The following is a 24,113-nucleotide window of genomic DNA, read 5'->3' as shown; positions in this document are numbered from 1 at the left end:
TAGTGACTAGAACAGACTAACAAAAATAAAGAAGTATAAACTGGAAATGACAATGTGGAATAAATAATAAATATAAAGAGTGAAAAGAAAAAAAATTAAATACCTATTAAAGTCCAATGAAGGCAAGAAAAGAGAAATAAAGAATAAAGAAAGATTAAAGAACATGGGGCACCTGGGGGCTTAGTTGGTTAAACATCTGACTCTTGATTTCCACTGGGTCATGATCTCAGGATGGTGAGATCAAGCCCCATGTCAAGTTCCCACTCAGCAAGGAGTCTGCTTGAGTTTTTGTCCATCTCCTACTGCCCCTCCCCCTGCTTCCATACAGTACTCTCTTTTCTCTAAGTAAATAAATCTTAAAAAAGAAAAAAATGAAGAACATGGGGTAAAAAGAAAATAAAGAACAAGATGATAGCTTTTTTTTTTTTTTTAAAGATTTTTATTTATTTGTCAGAGAGAGAGGAGAGCAAGCGAGCACAGGCAGACAGAATGGCAGGCAGAGGCAGAGGGAGAAGCAGGCCCCCCGCCAAGCAAGGAGCCCGATGTGGGACTCAATCCCAGGACGCTGGGATCATGACCTGAGTCGAAGGCAGCTGCTTAACCAACTGAGCCACCCAGGCGTCCCAAGAACAAGATGATAGCTTTAAACTACTTCAGGATACCATGTATCATTGGCTCAGTCAGTAGAACATGGGGCTCTTGACCTTCGGGTTGTAAGTTTGAGCCCCATGTTGGGTATAGAGATTACTTAAAGAAATACAATCTTTATTTTTTAAAAAAGGACACCATATATCACTGTAAAAAACTGACTCAGGCACCTGTGTGGCTCAGTCAGTTGAGCATCTGACTCTTGATTTCAATTCAGGTCATGATCTCTTGGGTCATGGGACTGAGCCCCTTGTCAGACTCTATGCTCAGTGGGGAGTCTGCTTGAGATGCTCTCTCCAAATCATATGTGCAAGTGTATGCTGTCTCTATCTAAAATAAATGAATATTTTTAAAAATTGGCTAAACATCTCAGTTGAAAAACAAAAATATAATTAATCACCACTTAATAAATAGTGTTGGATAACTTTTTTAAAAAAGTTAATTGGTCAAATTATTTCTAATTCAAAATAGTTATAGTAACACAACCTCAAAAGGACTGCTTGAATAATAGAAAACTTTATAAATTAAACTGTGATAAAACTGGAAAATGATTTTTTTAGGTCAAGGTGCCAGAAATTTAACATAATTTTTTTTAAAGATTTTATTTATTTATTTGAGAGAGAGAGTGATCACAAGTAGGCAGAGAGGCAGGCAGAGAGAGGGAGGGAAGCAGGCTCCCCGCTGAGCAGAGAGCCCAATATGGGGCTCGATCCCAGGACCCTGAGATCATGACCCGAGCTGAAGGCAGAGGCTTAACCTACTGAGCCACCCAGGTGCCCCAATTTAACATAATTTTAAACAACAAATTTGTATATTTAAACAACAAATTCTGGGGCACCTGGCTGGCTCAGTTAGAAAGGCATGTGACTCTTGATCTTGGTGTTGTGAGTTTGAGCCCCACATTGGGTGTAGTGATTACTAAAATAAAAAAGATAAACTTTAAATAACTTTCTTTTTATTAGATATACCACTGAAGAAACGATGTCTAGAGATTTATTTATTTTAGAAGGAGAGAGAGACAGAGATAGTGCATGAGTGGGAGGGACAGAGGGAGAGGGAGGATCCCAAGCAGACACCCCACTGAGCATGGAGCCTAACACAGACCTTGATCTCACAACCCTGAGATCATGACCTGAGCCGAACTCAAGAATCAGAGCCTTAATCAACTGTGCCATCCAGGTGCCTTATAAACTCTGCCAGTATAATTTTAAAAGACTATGAACTATTTATATGCAAAAATGTATTTTAAATTGTTAAACATAGAACAGTGTTTATCTCCATTTATACTGGCAAAACAAATGATGCATTTTACAATTTCTATTTCAGCTACTAGAGCGATTATATTTATAGAAATTGGTGTTTTTTTTTTTTGTTGTTGTTGATCCAAAGCTTTCTTTTAATAGTTTTAAATTCCTTTAAATCTGTAAATAGTTCTTCTATTATAGATATTCTCATGGAAATTGTCCAAGGTAAATAAAGAAACTCAAAAAAGCCTGCCATGGATACAAAGCTAATTTATAAAAACTAACTCAGAAGATGTTAAATTTTTTAACTTTGCTTATTTATGAATTACACAAAATAGTGATCAATGATTTTGTCAATGATTTTTCCTTATCTTATTTTTTATAATAAACTTTCATTTTGTTCCAATTAATGAGTTATAGCAGGAAGTCCCCAGTCAAAACTCTTCAGCAAATTACATTTTATCCCTATCTGGATAGTCACGATATCTACTACACATCATAATAAAAAATTATGCATATGAAATGGCAAAAAAGGTTATTTAAAGTGAGTATCATTAGCTCTCATGACAATTTTGACTAAAGGAGTTTTAACTATGTTTTTATTAGGAAAATAGGATTTTTTTAAAAGATTTTTTATTTATTTGACAGACGGAGATCAAAAGTAGGCAGAGAGGCAAGCAAAGAGAGCAGAGGAAGCAGGCTCCCCACTGAGCAGAGAGCCCAATGCGGGGCTCGATCCCAGGACCCTGGGATCATGACCTGAGCCAAAGGCAAAGGTTTTAACCCACTGAGCTACCCAGGTGCCCCAGGAAAATAGGTTTAAAAAAAAAAAAAAGAAAACTTTCACTTAGAGTTTAAAATAACAAATAACAGTGTATATATGTGGTTTTTTTATATGCAGACACAGACAAACATACCCATATTTTCAGAGATACAGAGAGCTAAGCATACTCCTCAACCCCTGGCAAACTATCATAACTTATTACATGAATTAATTTTCATACTCTTCTTATATATTTAATATAAGTACTTTGCCATATCCTTTCATTGAAAAATACATATTGATTTTTATGTATTTGTTTTTAATTTATAAAAATGGTATTGTACTATTTTCATTCTGTTTTACACCTTTTTTTCTTTAATTATGATATTTTTTGATGCAGGAAAATATATTCTTTCCTTCTGACTCTTAATATTCCAAAGTAATATATTTTATTTTTACATTTTTCTTGCATGGACATATAACTCGCCTCTAACTCTCAGCCACCACAGATACTCAAGAATTCTCCTTGTGAATATGAGCAAGAGTTTCTGGGGATATATCCTAAGAAAGTAGACAAGTGCATAATCTATAAGAATTTTACAGGGTACAGCAAGCTTCTTGATAGAATGGCTCTACCAGTGAACCACATGATTGTACACATAGAAAATCCAATCTTATCAACAGACCAACCATTAGAACGGAGTTCAGAAAACTAGCCAGGAATAGTATTATAAAAAGATCTTTGATTCAATCTGTCTATTCAATGCTCACTCCTTTTGCTTGGCTGATCTGTGCACACAGAGGAAGGCTTAGAGAATGTTTGGATTATCATAACCTGAGTCAGAGGGTGACTCCAATTATATCCTCCTTTGTATGTGGTATCTGCTAGAGCAAATCAAAACATGTACTGCCACCTGCTATCTAGCTAGCAATTTGGCAAATGCTTTTATCTCTTTACCAATTAGTAAGGATAATTAGGAATATTTCACTTTCAGCTGGTAAGAATGTCTTCACTGTTATACCTCAGGGCAATTGTCTCACTCCATGACAGATAGGAACCTTGCTCATTTGGACACCCTACAGGACACCATGCTGATAATAAAATATTGATCACATCATCCTAGTTGCCCACATGTGCATGTCTCTGGTGGGGAAAAATATTGACATTTCAAGGCCTTGACAATTCAGCAGGGTTCCTACATGTCCAGGGGTCTAGATCTTATTGGGATATTCTAATGTAAAAGACCAATTTCTGCCTCTATGATGACTTAGCACTCAGGAAGAGGCACAATGCTTTTTGGGTCCCTTGGCAAATTAGAGAAAACTTGACACACACTTGAGTGTATTGTTACAACCCATTTATAAAGTAGCCCCAAGGAGCTTTTGCAAGAGAAAGAAAAGTCTGTAGGTTGGCATTTTGCAAACTGTTCTGACATTCAGTCCAGAAGACGCAGCTTATCCACTCAAGGGTGCCTGAAGTATCAGTGGCAAATGAAGATGCTCTACAGAGATTTTGGAAAGTCCTGTTAGGAAAGGAGCAAGATGGTAGAGGAGTAGGAGACCTAAATATCATCAGGTCCCAGGAGTTCAGCTAGATAGTTATCAAACCATTCTGAACACCTACAAACTCAACAAGAGACCGAAGAGGAGAAAACAGCAATTCTAGGAACAGAAAATTGACCACTTTCTGGAAGGTAGGGTATGCAGAGAAGTGAATCTGAGGAAACATGGGAAGATAGACCACGGGGGAAGGGACAGCTCCTGGCAAGTGAGAGAGCAGCAGAGCACAAAATCAGAGCATTTAGAAGTCTGTTCCACTGAGGGACATCATTATAGAGGCTCAGGAGGGGTGGAGCCCTCATGGGGAGAGTGTGGTCTCAGGCCCCGTGGGGTCACAAAAATACCAGGGGTGTCTCAGTGTGGCAGAGACTCCAGGTATCAGAGCGGGGAAGCTGGCTGCCGAGACAGAGCCAAAGAGTGGGCTCTCAGTTCGGGGTTACCTTAAACTGTGATCCGAGGCATAGTCAGGCCACTGCTCTTTGAGCAGAGATCCCACAAGTAGCAGATCCAGAGAGACCTCCTCCTTCCTCTTCCAGGAGGAACAGCGCATGAGCACACTGCAGGAATCTGCTGGGTTTGGAGACTCCAGACGGGGCATGCACTGGAGACAGGAATGCTCAGTCATAGGCCAGGTGAGCACGGACTGCAGCCAGAGACCAGGGAGACAGGAGGGATTGACTGCTTTGCTCTGAGGGCACAATGAGGAGTGGGGCCCTGAGCTCTCGGCTCCTGGCCAGAGATTGGGAGGCGGCCATTTTCATGAGCTCCAGAGCGAGGGAAAAGCAACACATAGAATGCATGGCTTTTTTCCCATGATCCTTTAGTCTTTCAAAGTTAAATTTTTAAAATTTCATTTTTTTCTTATTATGTTTTTTAACTTTTTTTCTTTCCTATTTTAACGTTTTATAACTATTTTATCTTATCAATAACTTTTTAAAAAATCTTTTAAAATTTTCATTGTTATAGTCATATTTTATCCCTTCATTGTATTTAACCTTATTTTTTGTATACATATAGGTTTCTTTTTACTTTAAAATTTGGGGACACAGTTTGTTCTATCAGATCAAAATATACCCTCAAATTAGTGCGTGGCTTTGTTCTAGTCTCCAGCCTGATCATATTCTACTGCCCCCTTTTTTCTTTTTTCAACAAACATATTATCAATTCCCTTTTTAGAATGTTTTTTTAAAAATTTTCATCTTTACAGACATACAGTCATATTCCATTCCTTCATCATGTTTCCCTTATTTGTGTGTGTGTATATATATATATATATATATATATATATATATATATATATGAGTTTTTCTTTCTTTAAAATGTTGGAAGGTAGTTTCTTCTAACGGACCAGAATACACTCAATATCAAGTGGGTGATTCTGTTCTATTCACCAGTCTAATACATATATATTTTTTCTTATTTTTTACTTTTTAAAATTTCTTTTTCCCCCTTTCTTCTCCCCATGGTTTTGGTTCTCTTCTAATTTAGTTAGTGTACATTAGTCTGGGGTCTTTGCCAAGCTTTTTGTATTTTATTCTCTCATTCATATATTCTTATCCAGATAAAATGACAGGCAGAAAAACTCATGATAAAAAAAAGAAGAAGAATAAGAGGCACTACGAATGGCTAGGGATTTCATACAGACATTGGTAATATGTCAGAACTAGAGTTCAGAATGATGATTATCAAGGTGTTAGCTGAGCTCGAAAAAGGCATGGAAGATATTAGAGAATCCCTTTCTGGAAAAATAAAAGCCCTCTCTGGAGAAATAAAAGAATTAAAATCTAACCAAGTTGAAATCAAAAAAGCTATTAATGAGGTGCAATCAAAAGTGGAGGCTCTTACGGCTAGGATAAATGAGGCAGAAGAGAAAAGTACTGGTATAGAAGACCAAATGATAGAGAACAAAGAAGCTGAGCAAAATAGAGACAAACAACTACTGGACCACAAGGGGAGAAATCAAGAGATAAGTGATACCATAAGATGAAACAGTAATAGAATAATTGGGATCCCAGAAGAAGAAGGAAGAGAGGGGCAGAAGGTATACTGGAGCAAATTATAGCAGATAATTTTTCTAATTTGGCAAAGGGAACAAGCATCAAAATCCAGAAGACACAAAATCAATAAAAATAAGTTTCACACCCCATCATCTAATACTAAAACTTACAAGTCTCAGTGACAAAGAGAAAATCCTAAAAACAGCTAGGGACAAGAAGCCTGTAACATACAATGGTAGAAATATTAGATTGGCAGCAACCTATCCACAGAGACCTGGCAGGCCATAAAGGACTGGCATGATTTATTAAGAGCACTAAACAAGAAAAATATGCAGTCAAGAATGCTGTATCCAGCTAGGCTGTCATTGAAAATAGAAGGAGAGAGAAAAAGCTTCCAGGAAAAGCAAAAACTAGAAGAACTTGCAAACACCAAACCAACCCTACAGGTAATATTGAAAGAGGTCCTCAAGCAAAGAGAGAGCCTAAAAGTAACAGACCAGAAAGGAACAGAGAATATACAGTAACAGTCATCTTACAAGCAATGCAATGGCACTAATTCATATCTTTCAATAGTTACCCTGAATGTAAATGGGCTAAATGTCCCAGTCAAAAGACACAGGTATCAAAATGGATAAGAAAAAGAAGACCGACTGATATGTTGTCCACAAGAAACTCATTTTAGACCCGACGACACTTCCAGATTCAAAGGAGGGGGTGGACTCTTAATCTCACAAAACAAACTGAGGGTTGCTTGAGGTTTGTTGGGGAGGAATAGGGTGGTTGGGTTATGGACATTAGGGTGGGTATGGGCTATGGTGAGTGTTGTAAAATGTGTAAGCCTGAAGATTCACAGACCTGTACCCCTGGGGCAAATAATACATTATATGTTAATAAGATAAATAAATAAATAATAAAATAAAATAAAATAGGAAAAAGCTATGGGTTAAGATAAAAAAAAAGAAAAAAGAAAAGAAAAGAAAAGAAAAGAAAGCCCCATTCAAAGAATAATAGTATAGACATCAAAGATTTTGGACTAAAGGCATTCTTGCTTCTGCTAAACACTGTTTTTATTTGGTTGGTCGGTTGGTTTCCAACTCGAATCCGATAAAAACTATACACTTGACCATGAGTTAGCAAGTGACACAGCAACCTGAGATACCAATGATCTAACTGCTCTCTGATCTGCCACGCTATGAGATCAGGCCTGTATACAAGCAATATATCATCACGTGGAAGTGACCTATTGAAAATCAGACTCAAGTGGGTGGAAAAAGCACAAGATGCAAAGAAAGTAGCTCAAACTCACTCAGCACCTACTCTGCTACGTTTCCCCAGCTCTTTCTTTTGAAATGTATAACCTCATGGGGAATTATGAGTGATGAAGAATAAATAAAATTCAGGTCAGCTTATGGATATGGAAAGATATATAAAATTCAGGAGTAGCTTATGGATAGGTCTGCACAATATTTAAGTATTAAGCAGAAGTATACTGCCATTGCAATTAAGTTCCATAGAGTAACAATAAAAAAACATGTAGAAATAAATAACATAAGTGGCCTCATGTGTAATACCTCTGGTTGTTCACTTTGTATGGTGTGAGACAGGTCTATGATGTATCTACTCTGGTTCATGGGACATGGCTAATGGTGGCTGGCTGGTTAGGGACAGAAATACAGGAGTTTGCAAGATTGGTGACAACAAGGTCTATTCAGTGTCTAGATAGATACTTAGAAAACTAGCTATTTATATGAGCCCCTCATTATTCCTTGGACATTTCACTTGTGTTCGGTTTTGTTTTGTCTTTCCAAACACTGAGTTGTTCTGGTGGCGAAACAGACATGACCTTTAAGGACTTAAGAGCTTCCTAGCTTCCTTCCTAAGCTATAAGAACCACTCTACACTATACCTAGCCACTATACGTGAAATACCAAACTACGCACAATAATTTCTCAAATCCGAGAAAAGACTGCTGATCACTATAGATGTTTAGAGGGAAAAGAACAGCTACTTTGCATGCAAACAAAGTGCTAATTCTTTTGAGCTGCAGCAAATAGCCAGCAATAGCCCAGATCTTTATTCCAAATTAGAGTCCATCTGAAAAGAGAATGAGGCAATTAGGAGCACTGTTCCAAAAGGAAAGACAGATTCTACATTATAGAGAGTAAAGCTATGTAACATACTGAGTTTGCCATAAGGTATTATTAGAAATAACTATTTGAATTAATAAATTAATATAGAATTCTGAATTTCAATTCAATTCAAAAATAGTATTTGCCAAGACATACTCTGGTCAACAGAATGCAAAAATAATTAAATTAATAGTTTCCTTTAGTTCTAAGAGTTTTTCAGTTTGACTGCCAATTATCAAGCAAGGAGATATTAATGAAGGCTTTAATTTAACATGTGAAACGATGATGGGAATAGCAGTAGAAATGTGAGTTATAGGGGTGCCTGTGTGGTTCAGTCGTTAAGCCTCTGCCTTCAGCTCAGGTCATGATCTCAGAGTTCCAGGATGGGGTCCCACATTGGGCTCTCTGCTCAGGGTAATCCTGCTTCTCCCTCTCCCGTTTCCCCTGTTTGTGCTCCCTCTCTTGCTGTTTCTCTATCAAATAAATAAATAAAATCTTAAAAAAAAAAAAAAGAAATGCGAGTTATAGAAGCAAGCCACTCAATGCTTATCATTTTGAATCAACAGAGAGCCATTTTCAGCATTCTAGATAAGAGGTTTAGAAACTTCTTATCCAACCATTTTCTAACAGATGCTTAGCATGCAGTAACACTGATTTATCATATATGTGAAAGCTCTATGTTCACCGTCCAATACAGTAGCTATATGTAGAATTAAGACTGAAATTAATTAAAATTTAAAAATTCAATCCTCAGTCACACTAGCCATATTTTAAACTTTTTTTTTAATCGTGGTAAGATCTACCCTCTTAAAATTTGAAGGGTACAATACAGTATTGTTGGTCACAAGGAGAAGGAAAGATATTAATTCATGGGCTTAAAGTTTCCATTAAGCAATATGAGTAAGTCCTAGAGATCTGCTGTCTGACACTGTACACTAGCCATATTTTAAGTGCATAATGAGCATGTGTGCCTACTGCCTGCCATATTATATTATAGCAAATGTCCCTTATTAGAAAGTTTTATTGGTCTCAAGTTGAACTTATATTCTAATTAATTGAATAGGAGCAACTGCTGAATTTTAAAAGTAATTAATGGTGATCTTTTTTCTTCAATAGTGTATTTTGTTCTACTTAATTGAATATATTCTATTCTGTTGAAAATTAATGGCTTACTTTCTCTTCTCTTTCTGGTTGTAAAACAAATGTCTTACTTTCTTCTGTTGGCAAGTGTCTCTTCATCGTTTCTGGGAGAGATCTTCATCCCATGCTTCTCTCTGCTTCCTTCAAAAGAACAACGGGGGCTTTGTGTAGGTGTTCTGATTGGACGGCCACAAATCTTATTGACCTTTCAAAGAGAAAATATGAAAAGATAGTCAGAAACCATCCTCTATCCTGCCTGAGAATGTAATGTTTACTAGAGTCCAAAACAATGGCATGTTCTTACTTATCCCTCAAAAGGAACCTTTAAGACATAAAGAAGGTTAAAAACAAAGATATAAAATGTTTGACAATTTTCCAGAGGGGGGATTAAGTTATCTGTATAAAGTGGCAGCCATGATAAATCCATGCCTTGCATACTGATATACTTTGCATGAATACATGTATAAAATACATGAAGAAAGTATACACACAGAATGAGTCAGAGAACTGTATTAATAAACTTGCTTGTTTGCATAAATAAGACTACTTAACCAAAGTAGATATTATTTATGTTTTATATTCAATTTATGACAATCACATAATTATGCTGATATTCTAAATGAAATAATTTGCTATTGAATATGCAGTCTGCTTCTAAATTAATTCTAAGAGTGGTTTTCTTAAGGTCCTTTCCTAGAATTAATAATGAATATGTTTGTGTAAAGATCTCATTTTGTAATAATTCTATATCTTCTTCCTGTATTATGAGTGTTAATATAGTTGTTTTTTAATAATTATCCAAGTGAAAAATTCATTAAAAAACTTATCCAGCAATGTATAACTTATATAATTATCATTGAAAAATAGTAATGAATTGGACATATTACCACATAAAGCGTAAAAGAGACTTACGTGATAGCTCATACATTTTAAGAGGTAGAGTAGTATAATTGCAAATATATAAAAACATTGCCTAGGAATCTGGAGACTTTGATTCTTGTCCTGATTTTTTTCCATCTTAAGCACTGAGATATTGATGACAGTAGCAGAACTTCTCTGAATTTGCCTCTCTTAGATGTAAGATGAAGACATTAGAGTAAATTATCCCAAAGTTCCCTTAAAGTTATCAATTTCTTTGATTTTCCATGCAATGAACATTAAAGGAATTATGCACTAATTTGTTTATTTAACCCATATTTATTTTGCTTCTAATATTTGCAAAGAACATGTATTAAAGTTTAGAAAAGATAGAAGATGAGAAACTGGATTTTCTCCTTAAAGGGCTGACAATTCAGGAAGAAAGAAAAAAATTCTTCCCAGGCATCAAAATGTGAGATGTGTGTGTGTGAAAAGAGAGGGACTATCACAGTGTTGCAGACACCTGAAAGAAGGTGAAGAGTGACACCAGGGAAGTCCTCCATGGAAAAGACCACTCCACTGGGAGGAAGCTTGGAGTGTGTGTTGGGCCTGAATATGTTGAAGTTGATTTCAATTCAGCCAAATTATAAATATACAAATATTTACTGCACCCCATTCTTTTCGATGCTAAAGATGTAAACATAAATAAGGTGTGGCCCTTACACACAGTTAGGATAAAAGTCAGACATGTAAAATGGTAACTGTAATAGAACAAGACACCAGCAACCACAAGAAGCAATACTGAAACACTGAGAAAATGGACAGCTTCGCTCTGCTTGCGGTATTCAGGGAAAAGCTTCAGGAGGTCATGTCTGAAGAACAAGATAAAGCATAAACTAAGAGTCTGTCAGGTGGACAGGGCAGGGAAAAATTTTAAGAGAGAGTAGAAAAGCAAAGACATATACAACTTCACAAGTTGACATAGAACAAAATATACATAAAGAAAGAAAGTGGTAGAACTAGAGGTGAGATGTAAAAATGCCATGATTTGACCTGAAAAACAAGCCAAAGATCTTGCTCCAGGAAATGGAGAACAGGAAAAGTTTCCAAGCAGGAAAATGGTAGCTTAAGATTTCCACAAGAGAAAAATCACCATGACAGCAGTGTGGAGAGAGGGAGACCAAAGAAGGTCCTTTAGCAGAACAGTGAAGAAAAGTTAGAGCCCAACTGTCACAGCAGAGATGGCAAAAGAAGAATGCAGGTCTAAGAGGTATGCTGGAGAGCGAGCCAGTAGCATGGAGACTCACTAGATGTATCATGTTGTTACAAAAAACAATGATGAAAGGAAGAGGAAAAACCCTCAAGGAGATAGAAGCAAGAAAACATGAAGCTGACCCAGAAACGGGGAAAGAAAAGGTAGTTTGACTTGCAAGACAGGATTATAGAGGGTAATTATATTTGAAGGGTAGGCTAGAGATAGATCTTGGAGCATTTTCAATGCCAAGCTCCGTTTTATTTATTAGACAAAAGCCTCTGATGACTTTCGAATGGAAAAGTAAGATACTAGAGTTGATATTTACTCAATGAATCTAGTGGCACTATCCGATTTGGGCTGGGAGGTAGACCTGGTAAAGGCAGGTGAATTGTTAAGGGACTCCTGCAGTGGTCCTGAGGGGTGGGGGAATGATTCTGAATGTTAAGGGTGACAGCATTCGTGAAGAAAAGATTCATGAATTACAGACACAAGAGAAGTGCAATCAACAAGGCCACATGCAGAACACTGACACCAAAGGGTGTGGAAGATGTCAAGCAACAAGAAATATCATTCAAGGCTCGTGGGAACAAAGAATTGTACAGAGAGTTTGGAAGACAGTTTGGTGGTTTCTCACAAAACCAAAATCATCCAAAGGAATTGAAAACTGATGTCCACATAAAAACCTCTGCAAGGATGTTCACAGCAGTTTTATTCAGAATTGCCAAAACTTGGAAGCAACCAAGATGTCCTTCAGGAGGTGAATGGGTAAAACTGTGGTCCATCCAGACAGTGCAGTATTATTCAACACTTAAAAGAAATAGGGGCGCCTGGGTGGCTCAGTGGGTTAAGCCTCTGCCCTCGGCTCAGGTCATGGTCTCAGGGTTCTGGTATTGAGTCCCGCATCAGGCTCTCTGCTCACAGGGAGCCTGCTTCCCCCTCTCTCTCTGCCTGCCTCTCTGCCTACTTGTGGCCTCTCTCTGTCAAATAAATGAATGGAATCTTAAAAAAAAAAAGAAACAAGGGGTGCCTGGGTGGCTCAGTCAATTAAGCGTCTGACTCAGTTTTGGCTTAGGTCATGATCTCAGGGTTGTGGGATGAAGCCCCACATCAGGCACTGCACTCAGTCGGGGGTCTGCTTGCAATTCTCTCTCCCTTTTCTTCTGCCCCTCCCCCCTTTCTGAAATAAATAAATCTTAAAAAAAAAAAAAAAAGGAAAAGAAATGAGCTATGATGCCATGCAAAGACGTGGAGGGAACTCGAGTGCATTTTACTAAGTAAAAAAAGCCAATCTGAAAAGGCTACAAGCTGTATGATTCCAACTATATGACATTCTAAAAAAGGCAAAACTATGGATGTAGGAAAATGATTAGTGGTTGTCAGAGATCAGAGGAAATATAGGCAGAGTACAGAGGATGTTCGGGGCAGTGGAAATACTGTATATGATACTATAATGGTGGATACGTGTCATTATAAATTTGTCCAAACCTCTGGAATATACAAAATCAAGAGTGAATTCTGATGTAAGCTATAGACCTGGCTGGTAGTGATGTGATAGCTCAGGTTCATCAATTCCAACAAGTGCCTGACTCTGATAGTAAGATACTATCTTACTTAGTAAGAATGGGGTAGGCCAAGCCTGAGTGAGGGCAGGGGATATATGGGGAATCTTGCCTTCTGCTCAGTTTAGATGAGAGCCGGAAACTGCTCTAAAAACTGAAGTGTATTAAAAAAAATCAACAGGGCTTGGCAAATGCTTAGAAGTGAGAAGTTAAAGAAGTGTAAGGCCAAGGTGTTAAAAGGCTCAAAGTGAATTTCCAAGAAGCCGAAAAACAGTGATAGTGGAGTATAAGTAATTATTAGCACAAAGTGCTAAAATATCTTTTAATGGAAGAAAGTATCTGTTGTCAATGACTCCTAGTAGTAACAAAAACCAAGGGAAGACGATATAAGTTGGTGGCAAAAATATCGACTAAGATTTTTTGTGATACTGCAGAATATTTTAAATAAAGGAGCACAGTAAGAGAGAAACAGACTGCTATCATAGCCATTGAGCTCTAGACAAGTCATGAAAGCTCTAGGAACCTCGGTTCTCTTGTCCTTGAAACGTGAGAAAATCAAAACCACTTTGTAGTACTAAGTTAAGGGACACCTTATTTCACTCTGCCTCTCCCATGTTGGACTTAAGACCATATCTGCCCTTGAATATAATTCCTAGACAGTCAGATGGAAAGCTGAAAAGACCAGCCTCACAAGAGCCTTATTCCCATTACCACCTTTGTAATTACGTTTTTTTACAAATACAGAAGAAAATGTACAAGCCATAGACTTACAAGTCATCTTTGATGGTATCCAAAGGTACAGGCATATATAGCAAATTCCAACAAATACAAATAAATTTCAAAGCCCTTCTATTTATTGACTCACTATTCTGGGAGCTTGACTCCACACCTTATTGAAAGGGAATGGAAAGTGACCTGTCACTGGCACATTAGCCTATCACCTTACCTTCCCTGGGGCTGAACTGATTTGGGTAACCCATTTCAATACCTTCTTGCTATTGAAAAGTCCTTCACACTTACTCTGTTTTTCATCTTCGACTTAGATCCGTAGTCTCCTCCTGATTTTCTCCTCCCTGCTCTCTACCATTCTCCCCTGCAATCAGTCTGAAGTGTCTCAGAAAAAAATGTTTTTCTTCTTAAGGCTGACCTACTCTTTCTTTTAAACCCCTTCTCTGGTTTCCCCATGGATCTTTAAGTTCCCATCTCACCTTGAAATGCCTTTTAGTCGCTAACCCACGTCACATTTCCCACCAGGAGTGAGTACTTGTTTCAGCAACTCCAAGTCCCTGGCCAACCCTCCCATTCCCACTGCAATCTTGACTCTGCATGAAGAAGCACAAACTTCTCCTAGAGCCTCCCTCTGTTCACTCAGTGTTTCTCAAATCATCAAATTGCCATAACTTTTAGTTAATAATCTCAAAACATTTACTTATTTTTAGTTATTAAGATTTTTAAAAATTTTTATTTATTTTTTAAATTTCTTTTCAGTGTTCCAGAATTCATTGTTTATGCACCACACCCAGTGCTCCATTCAACATGTGCCCTCCTTAATACCCACCACCAGACTCACCCAACCTCCCACCCCCGTAAAACCCCTCCAACACCCTCAGATTGTTTTTCAGAGATTTTATTTATTTATTTGAAAGAGTGAGAAAGAAAGCACAAGCCAGGGGAGGAGCTGAGGGAGAGGGAAAAGCAGACTCCCCACTGAGCAGGAAACCAAATGCTGGACTCGATCCCAGGACCCTGAGATCATGACCTCAGCCAAAAGGCAGACACTTAACCCATTGAGCCACCCAGGCATCCTCAAAAAGTTTTTTAAAGAACAACTTATGTTGTTCATTTTAATTTGATTCCCATACGCTGAGCCTCCATTTCTTCTGCAATGGTCTTTTAAAATGTTATGAAAATAATAAGAAGAAGAATTGAAGAGAAAAAATGTTTAGAATATTACCAGTCGAAAAGCAACTGGTAATTGTGGAGGGCCTGTGAGTGTTTACTAAGCAATCTGGTTCAGAGGATGAAGAGAGATGGATGTTCCATCACTAAGAGGCAAAAAAAAAAAAAAAAAAAAAAAAAAAAAAAAAAAGGAGAATTAAAGCTGTTCGCAGTTTTGAATCTGTTAATCAAAGTGAAAAAAGAGGCAATCACCAATGTGTAGAAGTTAGAAGGTAGAAGAAATGTATCGTTTTGGTGTATCCATTCCTTAGAGCAGGAGATAAATTCTCATTTAAAACTCTGAATTGGAGGTAATTCTAAAAGGTAGTTCTAAGTGATGTATTGGAGAGATAATGAAAGCTAATGAGTAGAATCTCCTGCATAGGGCCAAGAGTGAAAACCATGAAAATGGTGAAAAGACAAAGTGGATAGAGAATGCCAAGAAGGATAGAAAGAAAATCTTTTCTTTTAACAGGAGCAAAACAACTCCGATAATACCCCAGTTGGGGAGAAAGAGGAGAAGAAGGAAGAGGGATTAGAAAGGAGGAAGAGGAGAAGGAAGGGGTAAAAGAATGAAAAGAAGGAGGAGAGGGAAACTAGAAGGGAGGACTATACTACTAACAGATCTGGCAGTCACTTAGAAGGTATCTAATCTTAATCTAGAGGTGAGAAAACTGAAGCCCAAAGCAGGAATTTCACTTTGCTAAGACTGCATCTAGTTACTGAATGAGTCCATCTACTGCTATTGAATCAATGGTCCCTTCTTTATACTAACAGTCTTGTTACTCACATCTTCTTACCTACTGTGAGGGATTCATATTCTATAAGACCTGGTTCCTGAGGGTCCTGTGTGAATGAAATAATTTGGATTGAAAATTATCTACGTCTATGAATAGACCAGAGAGGGCCATTTTTCCTTTGCATGTGGAAATAGATGAGGGAAACGTGGCCGTTATTCCCTTTAAGATTCCGGCAAACTAATGGAAATGGGGAGAGAGAAAGAATTGAAAGGATATTATACTATGTGATTTCTGACCTGATTTTAGGATAATTGAATTCATGAAAAAGAAGTCCTCCCTTGACTCAACCCCCAAGTTCCAACTTTGTGATATAGACATGTAAGATTTTTCCTCTCTTGCACAAACGTCCAGATGACATTATAAAGAAGAATAGTCAGTAGCTTCCTGACTATTAAAGACTCCACAGCAAAATAATTTTCATTTGATCAAATACATGATTAACAGAATTAGGAAAGCAAAGTTCCATCAGATTTCATTATAAATGTCACAACTGACAATGTATTAAATGTTCTTGAGTTTATGAATACTTAGTACTTTCTCTAAACAGAAATTTGTTTTCAATATAAAAAGGCTTTTCATATTGCTAGGGATCTGTGGTCACACTTAAAGACTGTGGTTGATACCAAAAACTTTCTAATCCACATACTTTTAAATTGCATATTAAAATACTTTAGTGAAAAAATGTTATTTTGGCATTGCAAATAACTTTTAAAAGTTATCAAAAATTTAATATTGCCTTTCCATGTTGTATGCAACTGATCAAGCCTGGTTTTAATCATGATCTTATAACTGCATGTTGAAGGCTTATGATGAGTAATTGTGTGTGTCACTTTGACTGCCCACAGGGTGTCAAGATTCCACATTATTTCTGGTGTGTCTGTGACCATATTTCCAGATGAGATTAGCATCTGAGTCAGTGGATTCAGTAAAGGGGGCTGCTTCCCCGATGTGCGTGGGCATCATACAATCTCCAGAGGGCCTGGGTAGAACAAAAGGCAGAGGAAGGAGGAATTCCTCTCTTTTTCCTTGCTTCATGGAGTGAACCGGGACATGTCATCTCCTCTTCTCCTGCCCTCGGACTGGGATTCACACCATCAGAGTCCCTGGTTCTCAGGCCTTCAGACTCCGGCCAAATTAAATGCCACTTGTCTTCCTTGGTCTCCACACTGCAGACAGCAGACTGTGGGATTTCTCAGCCTCCATAATCGTATGTGTAATTCCTCATAATAAATCTCTCCATATAAATATTTCTCTGGAGAACAATTCAATGCCCAAATCGGGCTTGACTAAATAACGTTTCTTTTAATGACTGCACAAATTGTTGTCAATGTCAAAGAATTTATTGTTGCTTATATCTGCTTAGATGCCTGTAATGAAATGATTTTGATTACACGCAAGTAATAAAAGGAGGACACAGATAGGTAAAACTCTTAAAACATAAAAATCTTGTTGAATTTTCCTTATCAATCAATTTCCTTCATGTGTCATTGCATTTTGACAAAGGTATGTATCTAATCATCCTATAGATACCTATGATAGTGTCCCCCTACATTCTAACATAATTACTGAACTCAGTCTTTGAATCAGGTAGATTCCACCAAAGCATGTTCCATATATCATATATTCTTCAATATAATGCAACATATACTTCAATGAATATATAAAAACATACTGAATTAATGTTGATAAACTTTTAAATAAATTTAATGAAACAAATAAGAATTAAATTATATTATTAAGCAAGAGTAATAAAATAGTCAAATCATAAAATCAGAAATGAATTTCAAGAAAATTAAACTTAAAGGAGTTATTTATAAAATATATTCTATTTTTCTGACAATTTCGATTAGTAAGTCAGATGTTTTCCCATTCAAAGTTACTTTAGGTGAGAAATATCAGTGTCACAAGGATTAGAATCATGGCATGGTGATAGTATATTATTATAAAAGATTTTGCTAAGTTTGTATTAATCGAAGTGAAAAAATAAGTGATTACAGAATATCACACCCTATAACTATGGAATAATCACCATCTAAATAATATACATGCTACTTTGAAGCCCAAAGTAGCATGTATATCAGTCAGTTGTGGAAAAGATATAAAAGTTATAGCCATAATACAATTTTTAAAACACTAGTACATTCTAGTATTGCAACAAGGAATACTTATAGTTAAGTTATAAATTATTAAGGCTCTATAAAGCAGTGCTTTTAAATATAAGTTATCCATAAGGAGAATTCTAAGTTTGTACAAGGTGCCCAGGTCCTGGGAAAATGCAAATAAAACAATGTTAAAGCTGAATAAGGAAGAAAACACCTACAGTCTCCACTTTGTAAGAGGAGAGATATTTTTACTCTACAGCCAGCAAAGAGTGAAGAATGCCCTTTTCCCAAAGAATGTCTGGCCTTGTGAGTGGTTGGCTTCTCCTACCTTTCCTTCTAATTTTCTAGAAGTTGCTTCCCCATACAGATTTCAGTAGACGTTATCACAAATGTTGCCACTCTGACTCATTTTATACTTAAAATTGAAAGAGAAGAAGAGGAAGAGGAAGGGGAGGAGGACCAGGACAGGGTGAAAGAGAATAACATTCCTAAGACCTTGTAAGTGGGATCTTTTTTTAATGTATTTAAATTGAATTAGCCAACATATAGTACATCATGAGTTTTTGATGTTGTGTTCAGTGATGCATCGGTTGTGTATAACATCCAGTGCTCATCACATCACATGCCCTCCGTAATGGCCATCACCCAGTTACCCCATCACCAACCCACTTCCTCTTCTGCAGCCCCCAGTTTGTTGACAATGGCATCTTAATTCTTCATTGTTATTTTTGAACACCTGTAAATTAAACCACCAGAGGGAGCATCTGCATTTCAATCTGATTCATAATCACTAATTAAATTTACTGAATGGGTCCATTTAAAATCATTTGTTCAGGGGCGCCTGGGTGGCTCAGTGGGTTAAGCCGCTGCCTTTGGCTCAGGTCATGATCCCAGGTCCTGGGTTCAAGCCCCACATCGGGCTTTCTCCTCAGCGGGGAGCCTGCTTCCTCCTCTCTCTCTGCCTGCCTCTCTGCCTACTTGTGATTTCTCTCTGTCAAATAAATAAATAAAATCTTTAAAAAAAAATAAAATAAATAAAATAAAATAAAATCATTTGTTCAGGACTCTTAGGAAAAAAAAAAAAGTCCAACTTTGGCCAAAGTGACAGATATTTAGATACACGAAATCTGCATGAAAAGCCAGTCATCCATGTAGAACCACCAGAATGATACTAAAGTGCCAACATGATCAAATGAGAAAGGGAAACCAATCAGAATTGTGGACTAATTCCTCCAAACTGAGCTGCCTTGTTGTAGTCAGGAATGGGGAGAGACTGAAGATTGACCAAGGCAACCAATCATTTCCCCTCTTTACCCTTCCCTCCTTTCCTCCCTCTCCCTTCTTCTTTCCTTCCTTCTTTTTCTTGTTCCCTCCCTTCTTCCCTTTTAGTTTCCCTCCTTCCTTCCATTCTCTCTTCCTTTTTTCACTCCTCTTATCTTTCCTGCTCCTTTCCAGTTATAGCAACACATTAGTTTGGAAAGAAACTTCCAGGACTGGAAGTCAAACTTGTGCACTTCATTTTTTGAAGATTTTATTTATTTGAGAGAAAGAGCATGAGCAGGGAGTAGGCAGAGGGAGAAGCAGGGTCCCCACTGAGAAGGGAGCCCAATGCGGGACTCGATCCCAGGACCCTGGAATCATGACCTGAACCAAAGACAGAAACTTAATGGAATGAGCCACCCAGGCGCCCCAAACTTATAAACTTTGGTCCTTGTTTAGCCACAGATTACAGTATTGATCAATAAATTGAACATGTATTATTTGTAGGGCCTTATTTTAAGAGACAGAAATAAATTCTAAGAGATGATAAAACTTTCTCAAAATGCTTACATTATAACAGGGGAAACTGAAAATAGAACATTCAATATATTACCTTTATGCCTTTATGAGTGTTATTCAGCCAAAAAGGGGTAAGTAATAGACTGATCAGTGATAGACTGAAGACAGAATGGAGGGCTGAATGGATAAAGAAGATGTGGTATAAAAACACAATGCAAAATTACTCAGCCATAAAAAAAATGAATGAAATCTCACCACTTGTAATGACACAGAGGGAGCTGGAGAGAATTATGCTAAGTGAAGTAAGACAGTCAGAGAAAGAGAAATACCATATGATCCCATTCTTATGTGGAATTTAAGAAACAATACAAATGAACAAAGGGGGAAAAAGAGAGAGAGAGGGATAGACGGAGAGTGAGAAAGACAAACCAAGAAACAGGCTCTTAACTATAGAGAACAGGAATTACAATAGCCCTGGGAAGAAGAAAAGAAAAGAGGTCGCTGCCACTGGAAAACACCACATAGACAGGGGCGGGCATTGAGGTGAATCATACGGTATTTCGCATTCTCTGGGGTGGTTGAGTTGGTTGAGTGTCCAGCTCTTGGTTTCAGCTCAGGTCATGATCTCAGGGTCATGGGATCAAGCCCCATGTCATTGGGCTTCACACTCAGTGGGGAGTCTGCCTGGGATTCTCTCTCCCACTCCCTCTGCCCCTGCCCCTGCTCTCATTCTCTCCCATTTGCACACCCTCTCTTTCTAAAATAAATAAATAAAACCTTTTAAAAAAATAAAAAGAAGAAATGATCAAATGTGTGTGCATGACTGATAGTTCTTGTAAAATGAGGATGAAAACTGACCATATATCTTCTGAGAAAAAGACCTGGTCACTTGTGAAAAGTGTAGTTTCTGTGAAGTGTGGCAGAAAGTATAGTAATTGGGATACAGAAGGGGAAAGGAAATAAAGCAGAGACTGTCAAAAGCTCTCAATATCCAGTTATAAGTAAATCATGGAGATATAATGTACAGTCTGTACTATAGTTACGAACACTGTATTTCATACTTGAAAGTTGTTGAAAGAGTAGATCTTAAAAGGTTCTCATTACAAGAAAAAAAAGTGTGTAATGATGTGTGGTGACAGATGTTCATTAGAATTATTGTGGTGATCATTTCACAATATATATAAATATCAATTCATTACATCGCACACCTGAGACTAATACTATATGCCAATTAGTCAATTATACCTCAATTTAAAAAAGGGAAAGCAGAGACTGAGAATACACAAATATTTTATGGAATTTTGTAGTCAAGGAGAACAGATGTATGGAGCAGAGCCTAAAGAAGACATGGAATCAACTCAGTTTCTGCTTCTGTTTTTGTTTTGTTTTATTTTGTTGTAGGACAGTAGCTATTACAACATGACTGTATGTTTAAAGGTAGAGACCCTGCTTCAGACAACTTGATCCGAGATCAAGTTTTTGTTTTAAAAAAAAGTTTAACAACTTTTTGTTTTAAAAAAAACAAGTGAGACATTTCTCAAAATGTGTACCAGGGAGGCATGTAGTATGAACAAATAAACTGATTTCAGAATGCGTTTACTTCTGCACTCTGATTATCCAAGGCTTATTATAATTGTATTCACATGCACCGGAGATGTTAGATCATGGACTTTGGAGTGTGTAAGGAGAGTATTAAGGGCCAATAACAACAACAACAGTGAAAATGGTGCAGATATTGCACCACTGATGAGTTTGGGAAAGTAGAGTGATTAGAAGTGGCAACTGCTGTTTCGTAGGGTAGCTCTATTTTCAACTTTTTGAGGAACCTCCATGCTCTTTTCCAGAATGGTTGCACCAGCTTGCATTCCACCAATAGGGTAGGAAGGTTCCCTTTCTCTGCATCCTCACCAGCATCTATCATTTCCTGACTTGTTAATTTTAGCCATTCTGACCAGCGTGAGGTATCTCATTGTGGTTTTGATCTCTATTTCCCTGATGCCGAGTGATGTGGAGCACTTTTTCATGTACATTCTAGCTCTTAAATTCCTATATCTGAACACATTTTTAGTTTCTTTTGTATTATATTCCATTGCAGGTGAGGTGTGTACAAATCCAGTTGTGTAAAACATAAGATACATATTTGCAATAATGTCTCTCCCTCTGCATCTCCTTCTGATTCTTTCTGATTGTTCTCCCTCTATTTCCTTCATCCTTATTATCTCTAAAATGTATGTACACACTTAAAGTCCTTTAAGTCCCCTTAAGTTCAGAACAAAAGACCTTTCATACCTATAACCAATGCCAACATGAAGTCCATTATTCCATTTTTCCCATATTACATATTAAAGATTTACTTTTTGTGATGATGTGGAAGTAAATTGGTATAAGTTATATCAATTTCAATCATTTATTGAAATAGTTACTTTTAGTATCCCATGACCATGTCTTATAACATGAGAGATCCACCTCCCCTGGTACCAACTTTTTTTTTTTTGAAGGTTTCTTTTAAATTTTAAATTTAAATAGGTATTTACCCTAAAGATAAAAACGTAGTGATCCGAAGGGGCATGTACACCCAAATGCTTATAAAAGCAATGTCTACAATAGCCAAACTATGGAAAGAACCTAGATGTCCATCAGCAGATGAATAAATAAAGAAGATGTGGTATATATACACAATGGAATACTATGCAGCCATCAAAAGAAATGAAATCTTGTCATTTGCAATGACATGGATGGAACTAGAGGGTATTATGCTGAGTGAAATAAGTCAATCAGAGAAAGACAACTGTCATATGATCTCCCTGATATGAGGAAGTAGAGATGCAATGTGGGGGGCTTGGGGGGGGTAGGAAATGAATAAATGCAACATGATGGGATCGGGAGGGAGACAAACCATAAGAGACTCTTAATGTCACAAAACAAACTGAGGGGGGCCAGGGGGAGGGGGCTAGGGAGAGGGTGGTGGGGTTATGGGCATTGGGGAGGGTACGTGCTATGGTGAGTGCTATGAAGTGTCTAAACCTGGCGATTTACAGACCTGTACCCCTGGGGCTAATAATACATTATATGTTTATTAAAAAATTTTAAAAATTTTAAAAAAGAAAAAAAAAAGAAGTAAAGTTGGTCTAATGATCTCGGCGAATCAGGTCTTGGACCCTTCCTTGGCAGTCACTGACGTCAATAGGGGAGCAAAGCATAGTGAGACTGATGTAGGCAATCAAAAAACTGTTTGATGACACGGAGTTTGTGGAGTGTTGTGGCAGCTGACACCATCTGGAGAGGCTGGCCACATCACCGGTGGCAGTTGGCAGGATACTGATTTACTAGAGCAATGGGCAATTGCAGGTTTTAGAAGAAAATGTATACTCTCACTTTAGGCAAATCACTCACTTATAAGCTCTGTCCATATTATGACATTGGCCAAATGGACACACTTAATTCAGCTAAGCTGAGTTTGGAAAAAAAAAAAATCTCTAAATGTGGGATATCTTTCTCTTAACTCTGCAGGATCATTAAGGCAAACAAAAACTAGAACTAGGATTAGAAAAGAGTCTGCCAAATCTCTAAATTCTTACTTGAAGGACTTTATAACTAGTTAGGAAAGTAGAATTTCCCATGATGAAACAAACTGATAAATAAATAAAATTAACTTCAATACAATATAAACAATATCTCAAGAGGGTATATAAGTTTGTGTCAAAAGAATGTTATAAGCAATAAGTTGCATAGGAGCCCAGAGAAAAATTGCTGGGAAGCAGGGGCCCTCTCTCATTGGAGAGAAAAAAATGAGAGGGATCCTACCTTGAGGGTATAGGGATGGGATAGAAGTCTACATGGGATATTAACTTGGTTTTCCTAAACAAAACCTGATTCAACTACCTTTTGCAATATGGTCTCTGGGGCTTTTATGATCATTGGGCTGTATGACATTTTCAATTCCTTGAGTTAGAGAGTCTGCTGGTCTACAAACTACAGGGCTCTGCCACCAAAGAGAAGAGGGCCTGCCAGCCACTGCAACCTCCATATTGGGGTGCTGAAAACCACAAGGAAGGACAAAAAGCAACTCGCAATCTTGTTTAAGAAGAGGTGACACTGAAAGTCCAAGTCATATCTCCAGAGCCATAAAATCAAAACTTGGTTATCTCCTTTATCAAAGGGGTAGTAAAAATCCTAAGTCCTCAAAGTAAATATATTAAATGTAATAATTACATAAAAATAGAAAGAAACATAAAGCAATATGACCATATATTCCTTCACTTTTTTAAAGCTGAAAATGTTTGAAGATGCTTTAGAAATGGCATCAACTAGACGTCTGAAATGTTCAAATAAAGTCTATCC

At 37.4% G+C, this 24,113-nt stretch overlaps 1 protein-coding gene across 2 annotated transcripts in view; it reads right to left on the bottom strand.

The window, feature by feature from the left end:
• GPC5 (glypican 5) overlaps window positions 1-24,113 on the bottom strand; it is a 1,410,504-nt gene that overhangs the window by 1,078,102 nt on the left and 308,289 nt on the right. For both annotated transcript variants that reach the window (XM_047720231.1, XM_047720232.1), the window contains exon 4: window positions 9,553-9,686. In XM_047720231.1, coding sequence (XP_047576187.1) covers window positions 9,553-9,686 — 134 coding nt within the window. The remainder of the gene's footprint in view (window positions 1-9,552; window positions 9,687-24,113) is intronic.

This window comes from Lutra lutra, chromosome 3 (assembly GCF_902655055.1).
Source record: "Lutra lutra chromosome 3, mLutLut1.2, whole genome shotgun sequence".
NCBI lineage: Eukaryota > Metazoa > Chordata > Mammalia > Carnivora > Mustelidae > Lutra > Lutra lutra.
This window is presented reverse-complemented; position numbering and strand designations above follow the sequence as displayed.